At 45.9% G+C, this 27,519-nt stretch overlaps 1 protein-coding gene across 1 annotated transcript in view; it reads right to left on the reverse strand.

Moving 5' to 3' along the window:
• Positions 1-380: 380 nt before the first annotated feature.
• Positions 381-27,519, reverse strand: part of LOC142263819 (uncharacterized) — a 126,982-nt gene continuing 99,843 nt past the window's right edge. The window contains 2 exon segments of the mRNA XM_075332242.1: positions 381-5,612; positions 24,262-24,373. Coding sequence (XP_075188357.1) covers positions 3,718-5,612; positions 24,262-24,373 — 2,007 coding nt within the window. The 3' untranslated portion in view covers positions 381-3,717.

Genomic DNA, 27,519 nt, shown 5'->3' on the forward strand with positions numbered 1-27,519 from the left:
GATCTGGTCATATGCGTTTTACGTTTTTTTGCCGAAAAGTGCTGATGTGAAACCAGCCTAAGATGTTTCATTATCTCCGTTTGTCTCCAGATTTCTAAGCTGCCCGGATTTGTAAGTTTAAAGAGAACAAATATCTCATGGTCTTAACTTGCTTGTGATGAAACCGTCCTCTCTTCTAGAACCCGTCACCTTTCCTTCCATCCAGTGAGGCCGGCCTCGCTCTACAGCAATCCAGCTGGAGGTCTTTCTTTTCAGAAGCCCTGTGCAGCGTTTCAGCAGCGACCCGGGGAGGTGAAAGGCTGTTGGGTTCTGGTTCGAAGGACCAAGTCGTTAGAGAAATTATTTATTGAGGCACAAATTCATCTGAAGCAAGCGGGTTTTATTCTTGCAGCAAGGAGACAAGGCGATGTCTTAGATACAGTACAATAGACACTCAGGCATACCTGTCCATTACTTATTGGTGAAAATCTATAAGTGAACGCAGCTTTTTCGGAATTTAATAATTGGAATATAAGACAATTATTATTTGGAGCAAGGAATTTAATAATTGGAACAAGCACATGCGTTTACATATCCGTTATCTAAGGCACAGTAACACCTATCCACCAAACTGGGTTTAAAGCCGAAATAAATACTTTTTCTTTAAAATAATTTTCTTTGTTGAAATGTTTTAAAAATAAGTCAAATAATTTAAAACAAAAACGGGCATATGCGTAGAACATTCCTCACGAAGCCTGGGGGGACCTTATGAAGAAGCCCCCCAGGCGAAACGCGTCAGGGTATTCGGTTCTTCTCTTATACATGCTGCACGGTATTTATTCTCAGCCGGACACTTGGTCCTTATTCTGATTGTATGGCTTTTTCTCAGCCTGATCATTTGTATTCATCTTGGCTGTGTTGTTTCCTTCAGATCATTGCAATGTGCACTTGCTGTTCCCTTTGTGCAATGATTCAGGGTCTGGGCAATATATCTTGCTCATTTCATCTGCCATTTATACAGCATTAATACATCTGGGTTTTTGTTACTATATAATTCCCTAGGGTGGTGCATTAAGCACTATAGATTGTTGCTTCATTTATCCCAGAAAATTGGCAGCATTTATTATCCGTGTTCCTTTGTGCAATACTTTAGGGTCTGCGTAATATATTTATTATTATTATTTATTATTATTATACCGCCATTAATTTCATGGCGCTTTACAAGTGAATAAGACTAAAAATAAAAACTAGTATAACAATCATTAACAGTACAAAACAGAATGGTACAGGAGGAGAGCGGACCCTGCCCGCGAGGGCTCACAGTCTACAGGAGGAGAGCGGACCCTGCCCGCGAGGGCTCACAGTCTACAGGGAATGGGTGATGGTACAATAGGTGAGGACAGAGCTGGTTGTGCAGTGGTGTACTGGACTGAGGGCTATTGTAGGTTGTAGGATTGTCGGAAGAGATGGGTCTTCAGGTTCCCCTTGAAGCTTTCCACGGTAATGGAGAGTCTGATATGCTGAGGTAGAGCGTTCCAGAGTATGGGGGAGGCATGGGAGAAATCTTGTATGTGATTGTGGGAAGAGGAGATAAGAGAGGAGTAGAGAAGGAGATCTTGTGAGGATCTGAGGTTACGTGCAGGTAGGTACCGGGAGACTAGGTCACAGATGTAAGGAGGAGACAGGTTGTGGATGGCTTTGTATGTCATGGTTAATGTTTTGAACTGGCGTCGTTGGGGGATGGGAAGCCAGTGAAGGGATTGGCAGAGTGGTGAGGCTGAGGAATAGCGAAGGGAGAGGTGGATTAAGTGGCCTGCAGAGTTCAGGATAGATTGGAGGGGTGCAAGAGTGTTGGAAGGGAGGCCAGAGAGCAGGAGGTTGCAGTATTCGAGGCGGGAGATGATGAGGGCATGTAGTAATGTTTTTGATGATTCTTGGTTAAGTAATGCACGGATCCGGGAGATATTTTTGAGTTGTAGTCTGCATGAGGTGAAGAGGGCTTGGATGTGTGGCTTGAAGGATAGAGCAGAGTCGAGGGTTACTCCAAGGCAACGAGCTTGTGAGACTGGGGAGAGTGAGCAGCCATCAACTTTGATGGATAGGCTTGGAGGAGTTGAATGAGGAGGAAAGACAATGAATTTTGTTTTGTTCATGTTAAACTTTAGGAATCGCGCAGAGAAGAAGGATGAAATAGCAGAGACACATTATTTGGCTTTCTATAGCATATGTTTTCCATGTCGGGTTGGGGCAATAATTTTTTATGGACTGTGTAATAAATATTAGGGATTTCCTATTTATTAGGATACATTTGCACTAGTTCAGACCCCTTTTTTCCTTCTTTTTCACAACAGTGACCTCTAGTGGTTACACCTGAGAATTGTATCTCTTTAGGTAGATAATCTTTTGTCAGCATTTTGTGGGCATTTGTTTCCTGACGCATTTGCACATGTGGAGAGGTGCAATGTATCACTGTTGTGATATTTTTCACCCCATCCTGTATACAGGAATATTTGGATCAACCGTCTGTATTTATTTTCTCATAAAAATGTTTTAGTTTTGTTTTGCACAAATTGTGACTTTTATTGTCCTGTGTATGCACTTTATATTCTGGAAAAAACTTTTTTTTTTAACATCTTTTGATATTTGTATGTTGCACATTGTAATGTTTTTCCTGATGTAAACACGTGCTTATATGGATGATATAATGAGGAGGAATGTTCTACGCATATCACCGTTCTTTTTCGTAAATTATTTGACTTATTTTTAAAACTATTCAATAAAGAAAATTATTTTATTTTTTTAAATCGAATATTTTTTATTAAAACTTTTAATTTGATAGAACAATTAAATTCCACATACACGCAGGTATGCAAAACAATCCCCACCCCCCAAACCCAATCCCCTATTCTTTCAACAATCAGAATATTCGTTTGTAGGTTTCACAATCAAAGACAATTACAAAAAATACAGTTAGGCTCGACCGGTAATCCGCCAACAGCTAACACATAACGGACCAGAGCGTCTACACTCCGACCCGACGTTTTGAACCACTCAAAATTATTTAGAATTATTTTAAAGAAAAAGTATTTATTTCGGCTTTAAACCCAGTGTGGTGTATAGGCTGATGAAGGGCTAGCCATTGCTAATTTGAGCTGACCAATTTTCTTGGTTTATCTAAGGCACAGGTCTGCAGATATCATACATTCTACAAATTTAAGGACATAATTTACATTCTTGCTCATCTCTATCCTAAGGTCTAAGCATAAACATTCAAAATACATTTTGTTACAACTTTTAACTCTTGATGTTCCTAACAGTCTCTTGATCTGACCCCAAACACCTATGGGGAAATTGTGAAGAGACAAGTTGAGCTTCACTCTCCATCCGGCATCCAGGCTCTAAAAGAGCTCGTTCTTGAAGGGGAAAAAGATGGACGTTGTAATGTTGCCAACTCGTTCATTCCAGGCCTAGAAGACTTAGTGCTGTCCTTAAAAAATCATGGAGGCCATCCAAAATAGTGCATGTAGTAGTTTTGATGTGGGATGTATTTTTTTTTTGCATTAATTAATTTAAGCAAAACTGAAGATTCTGTAATTAGTTATATTATTAACATTATTTTCAAGTTATTAATGAAAAAATGTTTTGTGTTGTAAACATTGTTGAAATTGTTTGCGTTGAGATATTTATTAAAATCTTATCTCTCAAAGGGGTGTACTCATTTAAGCTTAGCACTGTTTATTAAAATCTACACAACATAATTGCATTTTTTTTTACTGTATGTCTTTTCTCATGTCTAACAAGACGGGATTCATGTATAAAAGATTTCCCCCATTGTAAATATGGCTATGGCTTCTCTCTTTTGTGACTTTTCATATGTCTCACAAAATTCGATTGATCTGTAAAGCCTTTTTCAGATTCTGAACATGAATACGGCTTCTCTCCTGTGTGAATTTGCTCATGTTTCACAAGACTTGATTTATGTATAAAAGATTTCCCACATTCTGAACATGAATACAGCCTCTTTCTAGTGTGACTTCGCTCGTGTGCCAGAAGACTTGATTTATGTATAAAAGATTTCCCACATTCTGAACATGAATACGGCCTCTCTCCTGTGTGAATTTGCTCATGTTTCACAAGACGTGATTTACGTATAAAAGATTTTCCACATTCTGAACATGAATACGGCCTCTCTCCAGTGTGACTTCGCTCGTGTAACACAAGACCCGATTTATCTGTAAAGCATTTCCCACATTCTGAACATGAATATGGCCTCTCTCCTGTGTGACTTCGCTCGTGTATCTCAAGACCTAATTTACTTGTAAAAGATTTCCCACATTCTGAACATGAATATGGCTTCTCTTCAATGTGACTTCGCTCGTGTGTCACAAGACTTGATTTATGTATAAAAGATTTCCCACATTCTGAACATGAATACGGCCTCTCTCCAGTGTGACTTCGCTCGTGTGCCAAAAGACTTGATTTCTTTGCAAAGCATTTCTCACATTCTGAGCATGAATATGGCTTCTCTTCAATGTGACTTCGCTCGTGTGTCACAAGACTTGATTTATGTATAAAAGATTTCCCACATTCTGAACATGAATACGGCCTCTCTCCTGTGTGACTTCGCTCGTGTAACACAAGACCCGATTTATCTGTAAAGCATTTCCCACATTCTGAACATGAATATGGCCTCTCTCCTGTGTGACTTCGCTCGTGTATCTCAAGACCTAATTTACTTGTAAAAGATTTCCCACATTCTGAACATGAATATGGCTTCTCTTCAATGTGACTTCGCTCGTGTGTCACAAGACTTGATTTATGTATAAAAGATTTCCCACATTCTGAACATGAATACGGCCTCTCTCCAGTGTGACTTCGCTCGTGTGCCAAAAGACTTGATTTCTTTGCAAAGCATTTCTCACATTCTGAACATGAATACGGCTTCTCGCCTGTGTGAATTTTCTCATGTGTCACAAGACTTGTTTTATATATAAAAGATTTCCCGCATTCTGAACATGAATACGGCCTCTCTCCAGTGTGACTTCGCTCGTGTGTCACAAGACTTGATTTCTTTGCAAAGCATTTCTCACATTCTGAACATGAATACGGCTTCTCTCCAGTGTGAATTCTCTCATGTGTCACAAGACTTGTTTTATAAATAAAAGATTTCCCACATTCTGAACATGAAAATGGCTTCAATCCTGTATGAATTCTCTGATGTCTAGCAAGAGTCCCTTTATCTGTGAAGGATTTCCCACATGGTGAACACAAATAAGGCCTTTGTCCTGTGTGAATTCTCTCATGTCTAGCAAATTCTGAATTATTTATAAAGCATTTCCCACATTCTGAACAGGAGTATGGCTTCTCTTTGTGCTTTGTTTGTGTTACAAAATTTGAGCTTTTAGTAAGTTGCTTGTCACACTGAAATCTTGTCTTCTCTTTGTCACCTGGGATTGTGGTATCAATCTGAGATTGTTCAGCAGAGGGTTCCTCATGAGTAGGGGGATTATATGATAGTGAAGTATTAAGGCCAGGATGCAATTGAAGGGTAATGAGGTTTACTTCATTAGCGGGATTCCCAGTATTTTCTTTCTTACAATTTAGTGATAAACGGTTATTCTCACAAGGATTTCCTATAAGGATGAAATATAGACTGAATGTGATTTTTTTTCTACAACACAAAAAGGAATTTCCACATTTAGATAGAATAGACAAAGAAAATGGTCTACCGCGGGTCTAACAAACCAAATGTTGCCAAAGAGAATAAAGTTCATTTTCGCCCAGTTGCGTTTTTGCAGGCATTGGGCAGGTAATAAATGCAGATTAACCACATCCATGCAAGTTAATAGCATTACCTCTGAGGACAAGTTCCCTTTATCTTTATTGAATTGGTCGTTATGAATAGGGGTTGACCTGTTCCAGGTTTATCATGGACCAGCACGGACACACAAGTCTCTCGAACACAAAAGTCTCTCTCGTTCCTTCCTTCCTCTGTTCTATCCCTCACCCATGACTTTCAAATTAGGTTTCACAGTTATTGTTTCTTTGGCAGATAATGAGGCCAGCTTCCAGAAGTACAACCAGACATGAGCAAAGCTCTAATAGAAGCTACCCGTGCCTGTTCCTACAGGATCAGAGCCTCAGTTATTACAAATGAGAAATATATAAATGCCAATACGCTCATTTAGAGCTCTATAAAGAAAGGTCATTTGCTAAAGGCAGCTTTAGGCCTCTTTTACACGTGCGTCAAAATCACGGACGTGTCAAAGGTGCGTATTGCCCTCGGTGTGCTGTGTGCATATCCTACATGTGTTCTCCGTGATAACACACGGAGAATGGGAACTTTCTACTCACCTGTTCCTGGCGTCGCTGTCCGTGGTACGGATCTTCGGTCTCCGGTCCTGCCGACTCCCCGCCACTGCTGCTTCCGGCCGCAGTGAAGTGAATATTCAATGAGCGGCGGTCGGCAGCAAGTGACAGCAGCGGCAGAGACAGGAGGTCAGGAGGTGAGTAATGTTTTGTTTTTTTTCCTCGCAGACACATGTCTTTTCTCCAGTGCGTGTCACACGGAACACATCCGTGTGGTCCGTGTGTGTTACGTGTGACCCGATTGCGTTCCGTGTGACACCCGTGATGCCGGAGATAAAACGGACATGTCGGCGTGAGAAATAAACGGACACACGTATATACGGAACGGACACACGTTCCGTGCGAAAATAGATACGTGTGTCCGACACCATAGGAAGACATAGGTCTACGTGTGTGTACGTGTCTCCGGTACGTGAGGAAACGGACCATACACGTACCGGAGGCACGTACGTGTGAAAGAGGCCTTAGAGAAAGCAGTGAAGGAAAAAAAAACTATCCTCCAGATGAAGGGGAACAGAGCTATTCAAACTTAAGCCATTTTTTTCTAAAAACGGTCCAAAACAGTATTGCCTCCTCCACTATAAAGATCGCCTCACCCCACCATCATCTCCGCTTCATCCACCACTATCAATTTCTTCTGCCCCTGGCGGTGAAAACATTTGTTTTGACAGCTCCTTGAGGGAGAGGCTTCAGCTTTTTTCCCTCACGATTTGCTCCTGTGCAAAAAGTATCCAACGATAACTTGAGTGAAAAAATGTACCTCATTCCTTCCCCCAAACAATTCCAGCCAGGCTAATTGCATTAAGGACAAAGTATCACCTCCTGCAAGAGGAGGAAAAACCTGGTCCTTTTTGCAATTAGCTATGCTGGCTTTTTTAGGCACATGGTGTGTAGGATCAGATTTGTTTTCCTCCTCTTGGAGGGAAGTGATACTTTGCCCAGCTGGATTTTTTTGGGTGATGCAAACCCAGAAACCTCAGAGCCTCAGTTATTGCAATTAAGAAATATATGAATGCCAAATACTCTCATCTACAGCTCTATAAATATAGGACATTTTCTTAAGGCAGCTTTAGAAAGAGCAGTGAGGGGAAAAACTATCCTCCAGATTAAGGCTCTGTGCCCACGTTGTGTATTTGCATGCAGTTACGCTGCGTATTTAACTGCAGCGTAACTGCATGCATCCTGCATTCCCAGCACAATCTATGAAGATTGTGCATAATCCGTGCGCACGTTGCGTTTAGAACGCAGCCTTTCGGCTGCTGCCAAGACGCTGAGTTCTAAAAAGCAACATGTCACTTCTTTTGTGCGTTTTGGTTGAAATGTCGGTCTCTCTCTGTCTGTCGGTCGGTCTCTCTCACTGTTGGTCTATCCCTCCCCCCTTCCCTCTCATACTCACCAATCCCCGATGAGCTGCACGGCTATCACACTGCGGCGGCTTCTCCAGCTTTTGAAAATGCCGGCCGCTCATTATTCAATCTGGTATTCACTGCTTTCCCCGCCCACCGGCGCCTATGATTGGTTGCAGTCAGACACGCCCCCACGCTGAGTGACAGCTGTCTCACTGCAACCAATCACAGCCGCCGGTGGTCGGGTCTATGTAGTGCAGTTAAATAAATAAATAAATAATTAAAAAAAAACGGCGTGCGGTCCACCCCCCCCCAATTTTGATACCAGCCAAGATAAAGCCACACGGCTGAAGGCTGGTATTCTCAGGATGGGGAGCCCCACGTTATGGGGAGCCCCCAGCCTAACAATATCAGCCAACAGCCGCCTGGAATTGCCGCATCGATTAGATGCGACAGTCCCGGGACTCTACCCGACTCATTCAGAATTGCCCTGGTGCAGTGGCAATCTGGGTAATAAGGAGTTAATGGCAGCCCATACCTGCCACTCAGTCCTACGTTAATCATTGCAGGCGTCTATGAGACACCCCCAATGATTAACCTGTCAGTGAAAGTAAATAAACACATACACCCAATAAAATCCTTTATTTGAAATAATAGACAAAAAAACAGCCTCTTTCACCACTTTATTAAAATCCCCAAACACCCCTCCGGGTCCAGCGTAATCCTCACGAGGTCCCACGACACATCCAGCTCTGCTACATGAGGTTGGCAGGAGCGGCCGTAGAACACCGCCGCTCCTGTCAGCTCCACGCAGAAACTGAAGTGAGTCGCACTGTCAGCGGAGAGGTCACTCAGGTTACCCACAGCCACAAGTCTCGGGTGGAGGACTCGATCTGGGTAACCTGAGTGATGGCACTGGTGATCGCGCGGCTCACTTCAGTCACTCAGGAGATTTGCGGTCTCCGGTTAGTCCTTCACCTGTGATCGCAAATCAAGCCGCGGCACACGCAGAGCCGCGCGATCACAATGAAGTTGGGTGAAGTTCATGTGAGTTCATTCTGATCGCGCGGCAGTGTCTCGCAGCCAGCCATGCTCTTTTTGACAGTGCGGACCCACTCGGCTCTGCTGCAAGTCTATGGGGATGCTGCAGAGCCGAGTGGGACCGCAGTGACAAAAATGTGCGTTCTGGAAGCATCCAGAATTCCATGAATTCAGCAGGAATTCTGCAGTTAACAAGCTTTTCGACTGTGTTCTGAGACGCATATGCAGTGACTTACACGCTGCGTAACAGAACGCAACGTGGGCACATAGCCTTAGGGGAACGGAGCTACTGGAAGAATGCTGTGCAATGAAGTTATGCTTCCACCGTCATCTCCGCCTCCATCGTCATCAAGCTTTTCTGCCCCTGGTGGTGAAAACAATTCTTTTGACAGCCCCTTGAGGGAGAGGCCTCAGCTTCTGTCCTCACCATTTGTTCCTGTGTAAAAAATATCCAACTATAACTTGACTAAAAATAATGTACTTCATTCCCTCCCCCAAAAAAATCCAGCCGGGTTAATCGCAAATAGGACCAGCTGCTTTCCTCCTGCAGGGAGGTCGTACTTGATCCCTCACCCTTTACAAAATAAGAAAAATCAATAAAGTTTATGGTCGGGTGATTTAGCAGATTTAAGGCCGGGTGTTAGGGAGGTTCCATTCTGCTCCTGATCTTCCCAATGTTCTGAAGTTCCTGAGGGATTCACTAGAGGCCTGAAGCTGAACATGCTGAGGGTCCATTTCTCAGCGATTAATTCTCTTTTTGAGGGTCCATTCAGCTACTAACAAGATTTTTTAAAGCAATTAAAAACATTTGAATGTCAATAAAGAATATATCTCCTCTTTGGGACCTTCCTACAGTATTGACGGCCTGGTACATCCTCCCTTTGAACCTCTAGAGCAGAGGTCTCAAACACGCGGCCCCTGAGGCTGCTTCTTGTGGCCCGCAGGCCCATGGACCAAGTAACAATCGCGGCTGGTGCAGGGACCGCAGCTGTCAGAGCTTTATTTCAGATGATCGTTTTGCCAATGCTGCGGAGTCAATCTTTCTCTGCACAATTCAATGTCTGCCGCCGCCCAAGCAAGTGACGCGTATGACCTCAGCTGCTCACCTCTGATTGGCCAGATATTAAGTTGTGCAAAGAGAACTTGAATCTGCGCACTGCGCAGCACCAGCAAAGCATTCACCTGAATCTCAGATGAAGTGCTGACAGTGGCTGTGATCCTTACCGGGTCCATGTGCCTGCCGGCCGCAAGATGCAGGGAAGGAGACGCCGAGGGCACGGAGAACAGGTGAGAAGAAAGTTTTGGTGCGCGTTTGTGTCTGTGGCTGCACAGGGCAGGGCGTGTGTGTGTGTGTGTCTGTGGCTGCACAGGGCAGGGTGTGTGTCTGTGGCTGCACAGGGCAGGGCAGGGTGTGTGTCTGTGGCTGCACAGGGCAGGGTGTGTGTCTGTGGCTGCACAGGGCAGGGGGTGTGTGTGTGCGTGTGTGTGTGTGTGTGTGTGTGTGTGTGTGGCTGCACAGGGCAGGGTGTGTGTCTGTGGCTGCACAGGGCAGGGTGTGTGTGTGTGTGTGTGTCTGTGGCTGCACAGGGCAGGGCGTGCGTGTGTGTGTGTGTGTGTGTGTGTGTGGCTGCACAGGGCAGGGCAGGGTGTGTGTGTGTGTGGCTGCACAGGGCAGGGCAGGGTGTGTGTGTGTGTGTGTGTGTGTGTGTGTGTGTGTGTATATATATATAGTGGCAAAACAGGGGACATTACTACAAGAGGTCCAGTAAAGGGAACCTTACTACAAGAGGACCAGGATGGGCTCATTACTACAGGATGGGGACAAGGATGTGGACATTACTAAAGGATGGGGACAAGGATGTGGACATTACTAAAGGATGGGGACAAGGATGGGCACATTGCTACAGTATGGGGACAAGTTTGTGGACATTACTACAAAAAGGGGACAATGATGGGGATATTATTAAAAGATGAGGACCAGGATGGGAGACATTACTACAATATGTTGGCCAAAATTACTATATATGGTGCTAATTGTATTACTTAAAAAAGGGAATAAAATGTAAAAAAAAGGGAAAAAAAAAAAGCCATTAATCCTGGCAGTGGGGTGCGTCATTCTGGGAGGACTGACAACAGAGCCCCAGAGCGACCATATTTGCATATCTATGGATATTAATATTTTTGGGCTCCATTGAAAAACACTTGGAAGCTTCCTGAGGGAGAAACGCGTCGAGGCGGCTATATTTGAAATGAGATGGTATTTGGAAGGACAAACTACAACAAGGGATACCAGCATCCCTGATATCAATGGATGCGGCTGGTTCATTGGGGTGATATCCCCGGACGTCCTTCTGTATTTCAGTCTTTATGGAGAAATTGGTGGGATAAGATATAGACTCATTACTGGATGGTCTTTCGGCCCTATGCTACCGGAAGCTCTGAATGATGGGCCATATTCCATCCGTGTGACTGCGATTCACCTATACACTGTCTTGGAACTAAAAATGGTCTCTCTGAAAGATTTCCTGTATGTTAGTGCCTTACAGCTCTCAAGGCATTGTATATCCTTTAAGGATATCCTTCAAGGCATCCGTCACTGTTGCGTTGTGTGACGCATGTGACGGATGCGTTGCAAATAGTGTGCTAATAAAGGTAACGGATTCCTTTAAAAGAACGTTTTGCGTTTTTTTTAATGTTTTGCCGGGAAAAGGAGATTTGCGGTCGGGAGAAGAGAGAGCGAGGTGACCGCAAATCACCGTCTCTCGGGTGGAGGACTGCAGCTGTGGCGGCGGGTCACCTGAGTGACAGCAAGGCTGATCGCGTGACTCACGTCATTTGCTGCGTGGAGCTGATAGAGAGCAGTCGTGTTCTACGGCCACTCCTGTCAGCTTCATGTAGCAGAGCTGAAAGAGTAGCGGGACCTCGTTTGGATTACGCCAGACTTGGAGGGGTATTTGGGGATTAATAAAGTGGGGAAAGAGGGTGATTTTTTGTCTTTTATTCCAAATAAAGGATTTTTTCGGGTATTTGTGTTTATTTACTTTCACTTACAGGTTAATCATGGAAGTTATCTCGGGGAGACGCCTGCCATGATTAACCTAGGACTTAGTGGCAGCTATAAGCTGCCATTTAACTCCTTATTACCCCGATTGCCACCGCACCAGGGCAATTCGGGATGAGCCGGGTAGAGTCCCGGGACTATCGCATCTAATGGATGCGGCAATTCAGGGTGGCTGCTGGCTGATATTGTTAGGCTGGGGGGCTTCCCATAACGTGGGGCTCCCCATCCTGAGAATACCAGCCTTCAGCTTTATCTTGGCTAATATCAAAATTGGGGGGACCGCATGTCAATTTTTTTATATTATTTATTTATTTTACTGCACGATATAGACCCGCCCCCCGGTGGCTGTGATTTCTTGCAGTGAGACAGCTGTCACTGAGCATCTGACTGCAACCAATCATGGGCGCCGGTGGGCGGGGAAAGCAGGGAATACTGGATGGAATAATGAGCGGACGGCATTTTCAAAAGAGGAAAAGCCGCCGGAGCAGTGTGACAGCCGTGCAGTGCCACGCCAGTGATCGGTGAGTATGAGAGAGTGGGGGAGAGGGGGGAGAGAGACCAGGAGTGATTTTAAATGCTTTACATCGTTCTGCTGGACATGCTGAGCATGCTCAGTAGAACGTGACGGGAACAGTCAGTGGATTCCGCCGCTTAGCGCACTGCGGCGGAATCCGCTGCCATAGACAATCATTACACACCTTGGCGGATACTAACAGAATCCGTTAAGGTGCGATATTTTAACAACACAAAAAAACGCAACATGCAGCGTTCCCTCCGCCCGACGCAACGTCAAAATACAGTGCTTCGTCCATACAAGTCTATGGAGAATAGCGCAGTGCGTTAACGGACTGCACTATTCTCCATAGTGGCAGATTGTGCTGAACGCAGGTGTGAAACCGGCCTAAGGCATTGGTATAATATTCTGGTGGCCATTAATGAACCCATGACTTAGCTTAGTGACGCCCAGGCTCCTACAGACACACTACATGGGAAGTGAATAATAATTGCCAAATATTTGTTTTGTGTCACTTGACTCACTTTCTGTAATGACGGACGATTATAACATCACCCCCCTTTTTTACACCTATACCCCAGCTCATCAGGACTATCTCCTTTGTTTATTGTTGATACATAGGGTCATTAAAGGGTAAGAATAGGGAAAGCCACTGCGGAGCAGGGAGACGACAATAACATTAGGGTGGTCTCCGCTGGTAGACAGGAGAGAACAGGGAAAGAAGGATCGATGGATACCTCATTGTGTATACTGACATCTCTTAATATTTGTGGAATAGATCCCTTATATGAGCACCTGGAAACTTCACTTGGGGGTGTTTGTAATTTTAATATTTATCATTAAAAGTTATTTTACAAATTGGAGTAAATAAAATAAATCCTGTTTTCTGAGTCTGTCTGATGACCCCAACATATTTATCATATTGATAATGAATTTTTTCTACCAACAAAAATGGTGTAAATACAGTGTGATATATATACAGTACAGACCAAAGGTTTGGACACACCTTCTCATTCAAAGAGTTTTCTTTATTTTCATGACTGAAAATTGTAGCTTCACATTGAAGGCATCAAAACTATGAATTACCACATGTGGAATGAAATACTTAACAAAAAATGTGACAACTGACAATATGTCTTATATTCTAGGTTCTTCACAGTCGCCACCTTTTGCTTTGATTCCTGCTTTGCGCACTCTTGGCATTCTCTTGATGAGCTTCTAGAGGTAGTCACCGGAAATGGTTTTCACTTCACAGGTGTGCCCTGTCAGGCTTAATAAGTGGGATTTTCTTGCCTTATAAATGGGGTTGGGACCATCAGTTGTGTTGTGCAGAGTCTGGTGGATACACAGCTGATAGTCCTACTGAATAGACTGTTAGAATTTGTATTATGGCAAGAATAAAGCAGCTAAGTAAAGATAAACGAGTGGCCATCATTACTTTAAGAAATGAAGGTCAGTCAGTCCGAAAAATTGGGAAAATTTTGAAAGTGTCCCCAAGTGCAGTGGCAAAAACCATCAAATGCTACAAAGAAACTGGCTCACATGAGGATCGCCCCAGGAAAGGAAGACCAAGAGTCACCTCTCCTGCGGAGGATAAGTTTATCCAAGTCACCAGCCTCAGAAATCGCAGGTTAACAGCAGCTCAGATTAGAGAATGCCACAGAGTTTTAGCAGCAGACACATCTCTAGAACAACTGTTAAGAGGAGACTTTGTGCAGCAGCCTTCATGGTAAAACAGCTACTAGGAAACCACTGCAAAGGACAGAGAACAAGCAGAAGAGACTTGTTTGGGCTAAAGAACACAAGGAATGGACATTAGACCAGTGGAAATCTGTGCTTTGGTCTGAGAAGTTCAAATTTGAGATCTTTGCATCCAACCACCGTGTCTTTGTAGAAAAGGTGAACGGATGGACTCTACATGGCTGGTTCCCACCGTGAAGCATGGAGGAGGAGGTGTGATGGTGTGGGGGTGCTTTGCTGGTGACACTGTTGGGATTTATTCAAAATTGAAGGCATACTGAACAAGCATGGCTACCACAGCATCTTGCAGCGGCGTGCTATTCCATCTGGTTTGCGTTTAGTTGGAACCTCATTTATTTTTCAACAGGACAATGACCACAAACACACCTCCGAGTGATGGGGTGCTACGCCAGATGACCTGGTCTCCACAATCACCAGACCTGAATCCAATCGAGATGGTTTGGGGTGAGCTGGACCGCAGAGTGAAGGCAAAAGGGCCAACGAGTGCTAAGCATCTCTGGGAACTCCTTCACGACTGTTTGAAAACCATTTCCGGTGACTACCTCTTGAAGCTCATCAAGAGAATGCCAAGAATGTGCAAAGCAGTAATCAAAGCTAAAGGTGGCTACTTTGAAGAACCTAGAATATAACACATATTATCAGGTGTTTCACACTTTTTGTTAAGTATTTCATTCCACATGTGTTAATTCATAGTTTTGATGCCTTCAATGTGAATCTACAATTTTCGGAGTTATGAAAATAAAGAAAACTCTTTGAATGAGAAGGTGTGTCCAAACGTTTGGTCTGTACTGTATATATAATACACACACACACACACACACACACACACACGCACACGCACTAGCTATAGTACCCGGTGTTGCCCGGGATAGTAACTGTATGTCTCCAGGTTCTGTCTGTCTCTCTCTCTCTCTGTATCAGTGTCTGTGTCCGTCTCTCATGGACACATACGCACCTACAGCACTGACTGTGCAAAACGTTCGCTTTTTTACACGGACGTGTTAAGGAGGACTAAAGCTTTACATAAGTGTGTTTAGCATTCATATATTTTTTTGAATTGAAAAAAAATGGAATTTATCTTCCCGTTTATTCGGTTTCTAGGAATCTCTCCACGACAGCACACAGGAGGTTAACTCTCCCCCCGATTAGGGACAGGAAACACAAAGAGGTTAAATAACCCCTCCCCACCTCCCAGCGCCAGTGTTTTTTTCAAGTACCACCAACAAATCATGAATGGTTTAAATCTTTTTATTTTCAGAAATAAGCCATTAATATGCATGCGAATAAGTGGAAAGGGAGGGACAACTGCGCTGTCATGGAGGGTTTCCTAGAAACCGAATTAACGGTAACATAAATTCCATTTCCTCCAGTCACCCTCCACGACAGCACACAGGAGGAGTACCAACGAACAGGCTAGGGAGAGACAACAGCCTGTAGGACTTTACGTCCAAAGGCCAAATCTCCACTGGAAAGCCAGTCCAATCGGTAATGTCTAACAAAAGTATGGACAGAGGACCAGGTCGCGGTTCTGCAAATCTGTTCAATTGAAGCGTCAGCCCTCTCAGCCCAGGAGACTGACATAGATCGAGTAGAATGTGTGGTCAAGTGATCCGGAGGAAGGAGGCCTTGGGTAGCATATGCCACTTTAATAGCGTTCTTGGCAGCCTTCTTTCCAGCATTCTTACCAACAATCTGTAGAAAAAGATTGGAATCCTTTCTGAAGGACTCCATTTTCGGAAGGTATAGCATGACTGCCCTACGGACATCGAGGGAATGAAAGTCCATCTCCTTTTGGTTAGCTGGATTTTGACAAAAAGATGGCAGAATAATGTCTTAGTTCCTATGAAAGTCCAAAATCACTTTCGGGAGAAAGGAAGGATCCAGACGAAAGACGATTCGATCATCCAGAATCTTCATATAGGGCTCCCAGACAGTAAGAGCCTGGATTTCATCCACTCGCCTGGCCGTAGTAATCGCGATCAAGAATGCCGTTTTCCAGGCCAGACACCTCATGGTAGAGGAAGCCAGAGGTTCAAACGGAGCCTGAGTCAAACCCTGAACAACCAAGTTAAGATCCCAGATGGAAACTATTGCCAGCGGTTTAGGACGGGCTGTAACCGCTGAAGAGAGGAATCGCTTCACCCAGCAATGGTTTGCCAGGTCCTGATAAAAATAAGCACTTAAAGCTGATACTTGGACTTTGAGAGTGCTGGGGCTGAGACCTTTTTCAAGACTCAATTGTAAAAAGTCCAGGATGTGAGCCACATTTGAATGGAACGGGTCAGGAGTCTGAGGACTGCACCAGTTGATAAAGGTCTTCCAGATATTAAAGTAGATCAGATTAGTGACAGGCTTACGGCTTTTCTGTAGCGTGTCAATGACCCTCTCAGACAGACCCATAGCTCTCAAAATGATGGCCTCAGAAGCGACGCAGCCAGGTTCAGTCTCTTGAGGTCTGGGTGAAAGAGCGGACGTTGATGGAGAAGATCTGGGATCTGAGGCAATAGGAAGGGTCCATCCTGAGCCATGGACACTAGGGCCCCGAACCATCTGCGTCTGGGCCAGAGTGGCACGAACAGGATGGTAGGAACCCTGTCTGATCTGACTTTCTGAAGAGTCCTTGCCAGTAGCGGGATTGGTGGAAAGGCGTATGCCAGTTGAAATCTCCAAGGATGGGAGAAGGCATCCACTGCCATCGTCGGATCCCTGGGATTTAGAGAGAAAAATTGACGTACCCTTGCGTTCTGCCGAGTTGCAAAGAGATCCACCTTGGTTGTCCCCACTTTTTTACTAAGGAATGGAACACATCTGGTTTCAGGGACCATGCTCCAGGATGAACGTCCTGCCTGGTGAGGTAATCCGCTCGAGTATTTTCGGAGCCCTTCAGGTGGACAGCTGACAGTGACAGGAGGTGTTTTTCTGCCCAAAAAAAGATTCCTGTGGAAATCCTTTGCAAACTCTTGTGGCGCGAGCTGCCTTCATGACATAAGAGAGCTACCGATGTCATATTGTCGGAGTACACCATAACATGTGCCCCTTAAAGCATGGATTTCGCTGTCCTGAGTGCCTGAAGGACGGCTTCCAGTTCTCGATAATTCGAGGACCTGCAACTGATGTTTGCTGACCAGAGGCCTTGGAAGGGAACTTGAGAGATGATCGCCGCCCCAGCCTTTCTGGCTAGCATCTGTGGTGATCGTCCCCAACTGCTCTCGATTCCAAAAAACTCCTTTTTGGAGATGGGCAGGGATCAGCCACCATAACAAGGAGGCTTTCACCGGACCTGGAATGGATATTTTCTTGTTTAGGGAGCTCTGGGCGCCGTCCCAAGATGCCAAGATATTAGCCTGAAAGGTTCGTGAGTGGGCCTGAGCCCAGGAGACCGCCGGGATGCAAGCTGTCATAGATCCTAGTACTGACATTGCGTATCTCAGGGTGACAACTCGTTGGCAATGCAGAAATTAATTTTTTTTCCTTTATCCCCAACTGCTTGTCTCTCAGAAGGTAGGATTGTTGTTTTACAGAGTCCAACATGACTCCGAGGAAGACCTTTTATGTGGAGGGAAGAAGGTCCGACTTCTGATGGTTCACCACCCATGCCAGGTTGTGGAAGACTCTTAAGGGTGCTTTACACGCTGCGACATCACTACCGATATATCGTCGGGGTCACGTCGCTAGTGACGCACATCCGGCGCCGGTAGCGACATCGCAGCGTGAGACACCAAGGAGCGACGATCAACGATCGCAAAATCATTAAAAACGGTGATCATTGACACATTCCTCCTTTCCTTAATATCGTTGCTGCCACAGGTACGATGTTGTTCGTTGTTCCTGCGGCACCACACATCGCTATGTGTGACACCGCGGGAACGATAAACATCTCCTTACCTGCGTCCACCAGCAATACGGAAGGAAGGAGGTGGGCGGAATGTTACGTCCCGCTCATCTCCGCCCCTCCGCTTCTATTGGACGGCCGCCTAGTGACGTCGCTGTGACGCCGAACGCACCTCTCCTTTGAAGGAGGGATTGTTCGGCAGTCACAGCGGCATCGCTGCACAGATATGTGCGTGTGACGCTGCCGTAGCGATAATGTTCACTACGGCAGCGATCACCAAATGTCGCACATACGACGGGGCGGGTGCTATCGCTAGCGATATCGTACCGTGTAAAGCCCCCTTTAGTGTGAGCTGCACGTGTTGAAGGAACAATTGGGCAGAAGGGGCCATTACCAGGAAGTCATCATGGTAGGGGATTATACAAACGTTTTGACCCCGCAGGAATGCTACCACCTCCCCCATTATTTTGGTGAAAACTCGAGGTGCACATGAGAGACCGAACGGGAGTTGAACTGATAATGCCGGAGACGCCCCTTGTGGAAAACTGCGCAGCGAAAAAACATTTAGTGGGTGTGAAAGAGCGGGATATGGTAGTACGCATCTTTTAGATCTATAGTGGCCATAAAAAAATCACGGACCGACAAGGGGGGTGCTGGACCTGACCAACTCCATTTTGAAACGCCGGTAGATAACGTGGCGATTTAAGGGTTTGAGGTTGATTATTAACCGAGGGGTGCCGTTGGTTTTTTTTATCAGGAAGAGACGAGAGTAATGGCCAAACCCCGCCTCCGACTCTGGTACTACCGATACTACCCCTATTTTTTGAAGGTTTTGAATACAGCCCATGAGAGTGACAGGACTCCCCCGGGAGGGAGAGGAAGTGACCAGAGTACAGTGAGGAGGATAAGTGGAGAACTCCACCTTGAGACCCTCTTTGATGGTGCTTAAGACCCAAGGGTTTAATGATACCTCCTGCCACTGACTTAGGAATGCTGACAGCCGACCTCCAATATCGATGGCGTCATTGCTTGTCTTGCTGTTGCCTTCCATCTTCAGACCTTTGGGATTGAAAGATGATCCTTCCTCTGCCCCCTTTCTGGTAACTCCAACGGCCTGTTTTACCCTTCCATCTGTAATAGATAGATGGATTTGGGGGAGGACAAAAACTTTTCTTATGTGGTCTGTCTTCTGGCAACAGTCTTCTTATCCGTAGCCAACTCCAGAATCTCTTCTAGGGCTGGACCGAAAACATGCGCCCCTCGAAACGGTAGAGAACAGAGTTTCACTTTGGAGGCCACATCACTGCTCCAAAGCTTAAGCCAGAGAGCTCTTCTCACCGCATTAGCAAGGACTCCACATAGTGCTGTTACACGGACAGACTCCGCAGAAGCATCAGCCAGAAACCCTGTTGCCTTCTGGAGGAGTGGCATGGAAGCCAGGATATCCTCCTTGGGGGTGTCTTGGGTGAGATGTTCCTCCAGCTGTCCCAGCCATGTGAACAAGGAGCGGGCCACACAGGTGGAGGCGACCCCTGTCTTATGAAGAACCGCGGATGCCTCCCAGGATTTCCCAAGGAGGCTGTCCATCTTACGGGCAATGAGATCTTTGAGTTGAGACGAATCTTCAAATAGGAGGGTTGTCTTCCTTGCCACTCTGTCGACCTGAACATCTACCTTAGGTATATCCCAGCAACAGGTGCAATCTTCTTCCAGCGGGAATCTATTTCTCAATTCACGGGAAATGGTAAGGCGTTTCTCAGGGTTTCTCCACTCCTGTAAAACCATCTGTCGGACTAATTCGTGGACGGGAAATCCCAACTTCTTACGGGTCCTAAGGCCCCTGAACATTTCGTCTTGTAGATTTTTCCTCTTCTACCCCCATAGTCTCCCTAACCGCACCTAAAAGTTCATCCATACCCTCCATTGAGAAAAAATACCTTGCTTCAACTTTATCCGAAGATAAGCCATCATCGTCGTCAAACATCTCTTCCAGGGCCGAGGAGGGCCCCTCCAAGGAATCAGACTGAGTCCTCCACCGGGCTGATTTTCTTTTCTTAGATGCAGAAGGCGCAGAAGATGCAGAAAGAAAGTGCGGCAGTGGGGGGTCGTGAAAGGGACGCAAGGGAGGACTGAATCTCCTGACGGACCATATTTTTAAGTTCATCCATAAGAGAGGGTTGTTCCTCTCTTACTACCTGATCGGTACCGGGCTGACATAGCTTCTAGGAATGGTCAGCAGGAAGCTTTTTATTGCATATCATGCACCTTTTGATAGATGGCTTCTCCTTTTTGGGGGCAGGAGTCTAGTCTCCCTAAGGGGGAGAGAAGAGGCCATAAATACAGGCACCCAGAAGTGAAGTCATATAATAGCCCACCACCCCGACCTAACCCCCTAGTCACTGGTACTCAAAGAACCGGGGGCTGAGCTGTGCTCCACAGATGCAGAGCTAGTAGAGCGATCTCCTTCCATCCTAGCCTGGAGAGTGCTCTTACCTAGGTCCGTTATGCAATCCGGGTTATATCTAGCCATGGGTGACTCCTCTTCCTCTATTGGTTGGGGGGGGGGGCGCAAGCTTCCACCGGAGCGAGTGCCATCATGCACAGGCAGCGACGGCGCGTGCAGTCCACAGTGGAACGCATGAACCTGGAAGTGACGTCATCACAGGGCGCTGATGCCACTTCCGCGCGCCATCGCCACCCCGTGTGGGAGAGGAGGAGATGCCATGGAGCTGCCGGAGGTCCATGGAAGTCAGTCTGCCCCGCTTTACCTCGCGGAGGAGCAGTAGGGGCAGACCGGTCCCGAGTCCCAAGGAGACGGGAGCAGCGCAGGAGGAGGAAGCAACTTGGCCCCGACCTCAGCTGCCCGGTAAGTAACCGAACGCAGCGCTCTCATCACCGGCCATGAGAGCACAGCAGTAACCTCTCATGTCCCATAGGGACAGGAAACACTGGAGATGGGAGGTGCGGAGGGGTTATTTAACCTCTTTGCGTTTCCTGTCCCTAATAGGGTGGAGAGTTAACCTCCTGTGTGCTGTCATGGAGGGTGACTAGAGAAAACGTAGGCTCTGTTCTTGTGCAAACAGACATGGGCAGCTTCTAGTAGGGCTTTGCGCATGCAAAATTTAGGAGGTCTGCATAAGGTCTGGTTGTAATTCTGGAAGATGGCCCCATTACCTGGAAAAGAAGCGACAACTGTGAAACCGAAATTGAAAGTCATCATTAGAAATTAGAAGCGGGTTCAATGCCACATGGAGACATGGATGAATGGGAGCATTCCATGTCTGGGGGGAGAGTGTGGTGGGGAAGGGAGGTAAAAAAAGGAGAAGGGGGAGGGAAAAGAGGGTGGAAAGGGGAAAGGGAAAACAGGGAAAAAGAGAGAAGGGGAAAAATGGAAAAGGGGGAAAAAGGTAGAAGGGGAAGGGAAAAGAGGGGAAAAGGGGGAAAAAGGGAGAAGGGGGAAGGGAAAAGGGCGGAAAAAAAGGGAGAAGGGCAGAAAAATAAAAGGGAGAGAAGGAAAAAAGAGAGAAAACGGAAAAAAGAGAGAAGGGAAAAAAGAGAAAAGGAAAAAAAAGAGAGAAAAGGAAAAAAAGGAGAAAAGGAAAAAAGGGAGAAAAGGAAAAAAGGGAGAAAAGGAAAAAAGGGAGAAAAGGAAAAAAGGGAGAAAAGGAAAAAAGGGAGAAAAGGAAAAAAGGGAGAAAAGGAAAAAAGGGAGAAAAGGAAAAAAGGGAGAAAAGGAAAAAAGGAAGAAAAGGGAATAAAAAAGGAGAAAAGGAAAAAAGGGAAAAAATGAAAAAAAAGAGAGAAAAGGAAAAAAAGAGAAAAGGAGAAAAGGAAAAAAAGAGAGAAAAAGGAAAAAAAGGGAGAAAAGGAAAAAAAAAGGGAGAAAAGGGAAAAAAGGGAGAAAGGGAGAAAAGGAAAAAAAGGGAGAAAAGGGAATAAAAAGGGAGAAAAGGGGACTTATATGGGGACTGGCATCCGGCCAGATATTTGGGATCAATTCCGGTCCCCAACCAGGGTTTTGGAAATTGTTTTGAGAGTCCGCCCATCACTAATGACATTTTTTGCTGTTTTTTTTTGTTTGTTTGTTTTTGACTTACTCAGTTTCTATGGGTGAAAAATGCTTCAAAAACACAAAGTTTTCCAGTTCAGTCAGAAAAAAAACAAAACGAAGTGTGTGCATGGGATTTCTGAAGTCTCAGAGCCTTTACTGGTACAGTACTGTAAAAAGCAACTTTTATAGGGAATCTGCCAGGTGATTTTCTAGTACAATACTAATGGTATCCTGGTGTAGGGCTTCAGCCGCCCTTTCAGGATCAGCAACTATCATTGCTCTGCCTTCTCCTGTTATCTTGTTGAGTCCAGAGAACTCAGTGTGATGTAGTTACTAGTGAAGTGTATGGAAATAGAGTGAATGTGCGCTGCTCCCCGAGCCCTATGTAACTATACCATTAATATTGTACTAGAAAATCACCTGACAGATTTCCTTTAACACTAGAACTACTGGACTCGTGACCCCTATATAGAAATACATAGTGCAAAGTAGTCAAAATGACTACCTCAGTAGTTTTAGTGTTAACAAAAAAAAAAACAAAAAAAAAGAGAAAAAAAACCACAAAAATGCAATGTGTGAATAAAGCCTTGATCACACAGCAAAAATTTCTACTGCATAAAAAAATCTGCAGCAGAATCCGCTGGAAAATATGGAGCATTTGGTGCGGATCTGTAGTTGTCACCCTTTCAATTGGAATTTATTTGCACCAGATCCACACCATAGGCCCTGTGCACACGCTGCATTTTTCTCACTTTTTTGAGTGCAGATTTGTCAGAAAACTCAATAAATCCTGATGCAGCAAAGTCAGTGAAAATCCTGACGTCTCGTGCATATGTTATGTCCTGGCAGATTTGGTGCAAAAAACACATCAGAAACACATGTTTTGCCGCTGCATGTTTCCTGCCAAGAGATGCGGAAATGGTGCAGAAATTACTGCACCCAAATACTGAACAAGGTGTGCACATGGCCGAATGCTCCACATTGTGCAGCGGCTTCTGCTGCAGAGGTTGTGGGATCACAAGCGGCCGGCCCCTGATGATCAGTGATTGGTCTCTTCAGCTGCAGTGACACATCCCATGATAATTAGGTTTCCCCTGTGGCCTCAAAATAAAAATCACACCTGCAAAGTGTTAGGAAAAAAAAAGCCCAACAACCATAAGAGTTTTTCTCAACTTTTTTTTTTTTTTATATATATACACTTTGCAGGCCTAAATTTTGTTTTGAGGTCACAGGGGAACCTAATTATTGGGAGGATGTGTAATTATGCAACAGCTGATGAGACGGATGAACGTTTCTCACCCCATCAATGGTTGACCATCAAAGGCAGGGGCATCGCTAGAGTCAAAGGTCCAGGGCTCCAGCGCCGAACTTCATGCACGGAGCCCCGGATCTCCTGCAACCACCGCATTCAACTGAGTCAGTGTCATGTTGCCACCGACAGAGTTCAATCCTGTGACAGAACGGAGCCAAAGCCAAGGCCTTCATCACTGCCCATCTCCTAAAACGCACACTGCTGGCACAGAAAAGTGACCAATCATCTGTGCTGCGCTGTCACCTCCCCGGAGCCCTCCGCTGCCTCCACCTGAGACCTGTGTCCTGGTTCTTCCTACATCCCACATGTCCTCCATAGCGGCACAGGGACGGCAGCCGCACGTCTGATCGAGACCTCCATAGCTTCTGACTTACCATAGGACTGTGGAGGCAGAAGGAGCAGAACGCCGGCCTCAGTGTGGGGGGAAACAGAGGGGACAGGTAGGACGAGTCTACATGTGACATGTCAGTGCCGGGGCAGAGAGCGGCGACATCACTGAGGTCCACAGGACAGGGCGCGTCACAGCCGCCAACACCAGCTCAGACACTTATATGCACGAGGGTCAGGAAAAGATGGAAGTAACGGATGGAAGCGATAATAAAAGAGGAGAATCAGGAAAATTACACATCTGCTTCCTAAATCATTAAGCAGAGGTGCGGAGGCCGCGATATTCCCCGGTGCTCAGCCGGACTCTGCACAGGAGCAGCTGCGCCATCACCGGACGCTTCTGCTGTGATGTGGACAGCGGAAAAAGCTTTACTGCGAGCACCGGAGACTCACACAAGATATCAACCGCCCGTCCTCATCCCCCGCCTGGCCATCATCACCTGCCCATCATCACCCCCCAGACGGCCATCTTCACCCACCCATCATCATCCCCCGCCCGGCCATCATCACCCGCCTGGCCATAGTCATCCGCCAATCATCACCCACCCCACCACCCCCCATCCCCCCCGCCTGGCCATCGTCACTCCCTACCCGTCATCATTACACACCTGTGGGGACATCTCCTGGATTCTCCTCCTTCCCGTCACTCACACTCGGCTGATCCTCCCTCGTCATCGCTTCTTCTTCTTCCTCCACTTTAATATTAGTGGGATCTTCCCCCTGATATATCAGATGTAACAATCAGCACAATACAAGAGACCCCCAATATCTCTGACACCTACGACCGCAGGAGCAGAAATGTCCCCCATATACAGTTGTGCTCAAAAGTTTACACACCCCGGCAGATTTTTTGCTTTCTTGGCCTTTTTTCACAGAATATGAATGATAACACACAATCTGTTTCCCACTCATGATTAGTGGTCGGGTGAAGCCATTTCTTGTCATCTACTGTGTTTTCTCTAATGACAACCAAAAACATCCAAATGACCCTGATGAAAAGTTCTCACACCCTGGTGATATTGGTCTGATAACATGCACGGAAGGTGACAAGAATGGGATTGAATGGCTAATAAAGGTGACATCCTCACCTGTGACCTGTCTGCTTGTAATCAGTGTGTGCATAAAAGCTGAGTGAGTTTCTGGGATCCAGACAGACTCTGGCATCTTTCCTCCAGCCACTGACGTTTCTGGATTGTGAGTCATGGGGAAAGCAAAAGAATTGTCAAGGGATCTATGGGAAAAGATAGTTGTACTGTATAAAACAGGAAAGGGATACAAAAAGATATCCAAGGAATTGATAATGCTAGTCAGCAATGTTCAAACTGTTATTAACAAATGGAAATCAGGGGCTCTGTAAAAACCAAACCACGATCAGGTAGAGCAACAAAAATGTCAGCCACAACTGCCAAGAAAATTGTTTGGGATGCAAAGAAAAACCCACAAATAACATCAGCTGAAATCCAGGAGTCACTGAAAACTCGCGGTGCGGCTGCTTCAAGATGCACAATAAGGAGGCACTTGAAGAAAGATGATAATTACTTACCGGTAATTGGATTTTCCAGAGCCATGATAGCACCGTACGTGAGAGTGTATCCGCCCCAGGCAAAGAAAAGGGGCTGCACCTCTCCAAAACTCCAGTGTGTTTATAGAACTGTAGAGGTAACCGCCTTATTAACAGACATATCCATCACCAAACGGGAGAAGCCCCCTTGTGCTGTACATAGCTCATACACCATGAGGTCTATAATAGAGATAGGTGTTGTTTGTTGTTTTTTTTATTAATACCATACTTATGAAAGCAGAGAGGAAACTAGCACGCTGCGGTCATGGCTCTGGAAAATCCAATTATCGGTAAGTAATTATCTTTTCCTATCCCATGATGGCACCGTACGTGAGAGAATAAAATAGAAGCATGCCAGGGTGGGACCAACACCGATAGCACCTCTCTACCAAAGGACAGATCCGAAAGCCCCAAATCCAAACAGTAGTGCTTGAAAAAGGTGGAGGGTAATGACCACACTGCGGCCTTACAGATCTGCTCCACTGAGGCATTTGCCCTTTCTGCCCAGGAAGTAGATAAAGCCCTAGTAGAATGGGCCCTAATCACCTGAGGAGGGGGCTGTCCTGACTGAGTATGCCAAAATAATGGCCTCCCGTACCCATCTAGCAATAGTGGACCTGGTGGCCGCTCTCCCTTTATTCGGACCTCCAAAGAGAATAAACATGGTGGAAGATTTCCAAATACCTGAGGACACTTCTCCTGACGTGTAAGGAATGGAAGACCTGCTCCCCCTGTGAGCTAGGATTTTCACAGAAGGAAGGCAAAACAATCTCCTGCCCCCTATGAAATTCGGAATTGAAGGCTGGGTCTGGCTTAAATACTATCCTGTCATCCAGAATAGTGATAAATGGAGGGGAAATGGAAATGGATCGCAATTCACAAATACGCCTGGCTGAGGTTAATGCCACCAATAAAGCTACCTTAGGGGTGAGGGATTTGATGGAGGCCGAAGAGATGAGTACAAATTGGGGTCTTGTGAGGGTATTCAGTACCAAATTAAGATCCCAGAGGGCTATCTTAGGACCCGCCAGTGGCCTAGATGTAAATGAGGCCCTGATGAACCTGAGCAACCAAGGATGGTCGGCAATTTTCCTGTCAAAGAGCGCACATAAAGCTGATACTTGTACTTTTAGTGTACTGGTAGACAGACCCCTTTCAAGACCTTTTTGCATAAATTCCAACATTTCCGACAGAGGGACCTGTTGCAGCTGCCCCAATAGTCTACGTCCCGAGAATTCAAGGAATTTCTCCCACAATGCAGCATATTTGGCAGAGGTTACTTGTTTCCTGAGAAGCGTGGACACTAAGTTTGGTGAGAACCCCCTGGCCGTCAGAAGGCCCCTTTCAAGTTCCAGACTGTTCGGTGTAACCTTTCCACTTGAGGATGAAGGGTCGGCCCCTGAGAGAGAAGATCGTGTGTGTCTGGCAGAATCCAAGGTCTGATATAGACAGTATTCTCAGCAATGTAAACCAGGCCCATCTGGGCCAGAAGGAGGCAATCATGATGACTCTGGCCTTCTCCCTCTGAATTTTCCTTGACACTAGTGGAAAGGATGGAAAGGCGTATGGCAATTGGAAGTCCCATGTCTGCAGAAGTGAGTCTATTCCCTCCGGTCCACCCCTCAGACCTAGGTAAAATAAACTGTCTGTCTATTCCCTTGATTTGCAAACAAATCTATTTCTGGTGCACCCCAGAGTCTACACAGATCTGATGAAAAACGTCCTGGTTCAAAGTCCATTCTGTTTGGCTTAATCTGTGACGGCCCAGGTAGTTGGGTACGATGTTATCTGAACCCTTGAGATGACGTGCCTTGAGTGGTCGCAGGTTCTCTTCTGGTCTCCTGAAAATCTTCTGTCTCCATCATCAGAGATCTCGACCTGGTGCCGCTTTGATGATTCAGGTAGGCCATGACCGTGCTGTTGTCTGACAAGATAAGTACATTTTCTCCTAAAATGTCTTCCAGAACTACCTGTATCACTTTCTTCACTGCTGTCAGCTCCTTCAAGCTCGAGGAGCCGTCCCTGAAGGCTAGGTCCCACTCCCCCTGTAGGTATTGATCTTTCAGATGGGCTCCCCAACCCATTGGGCTTGCGTCCGTGGTGATAACTACCGGATGTTTGTCGTTCCAGGGAACTCCGTTCCTCAGGTTCCGCTCGTCCCGCCACCAATCCAGCGATATGAGGACCTGGTCTGACAGAAGGAACTTGTGTTCCAGGTCCAGATCCACTGCTTGAACAGCCAAGATCTGCCCCTGAAGGCTTCTGGTGTGGAACTGAGCCAATTGGACTGCAGGAATCGTGGATG

The sequence above is a fragment of the Anomaloglossus baeobatrachus genome, chromosome 1 (genome assembly GCF_048569485.1).
Source record: "Anomaloglossus baeobatrachus isolate aAnoBae1 chromosome 1, aAnoBae1.hap1, whole genome shotgun sequence".
NCBI classification, from domain to species: Eukaryota; Metazoa; Chordata; class Amphibia; order Anura; family Aromobatidae; genus Anomaloglossus; species Anomaloglossus baeobatrachus.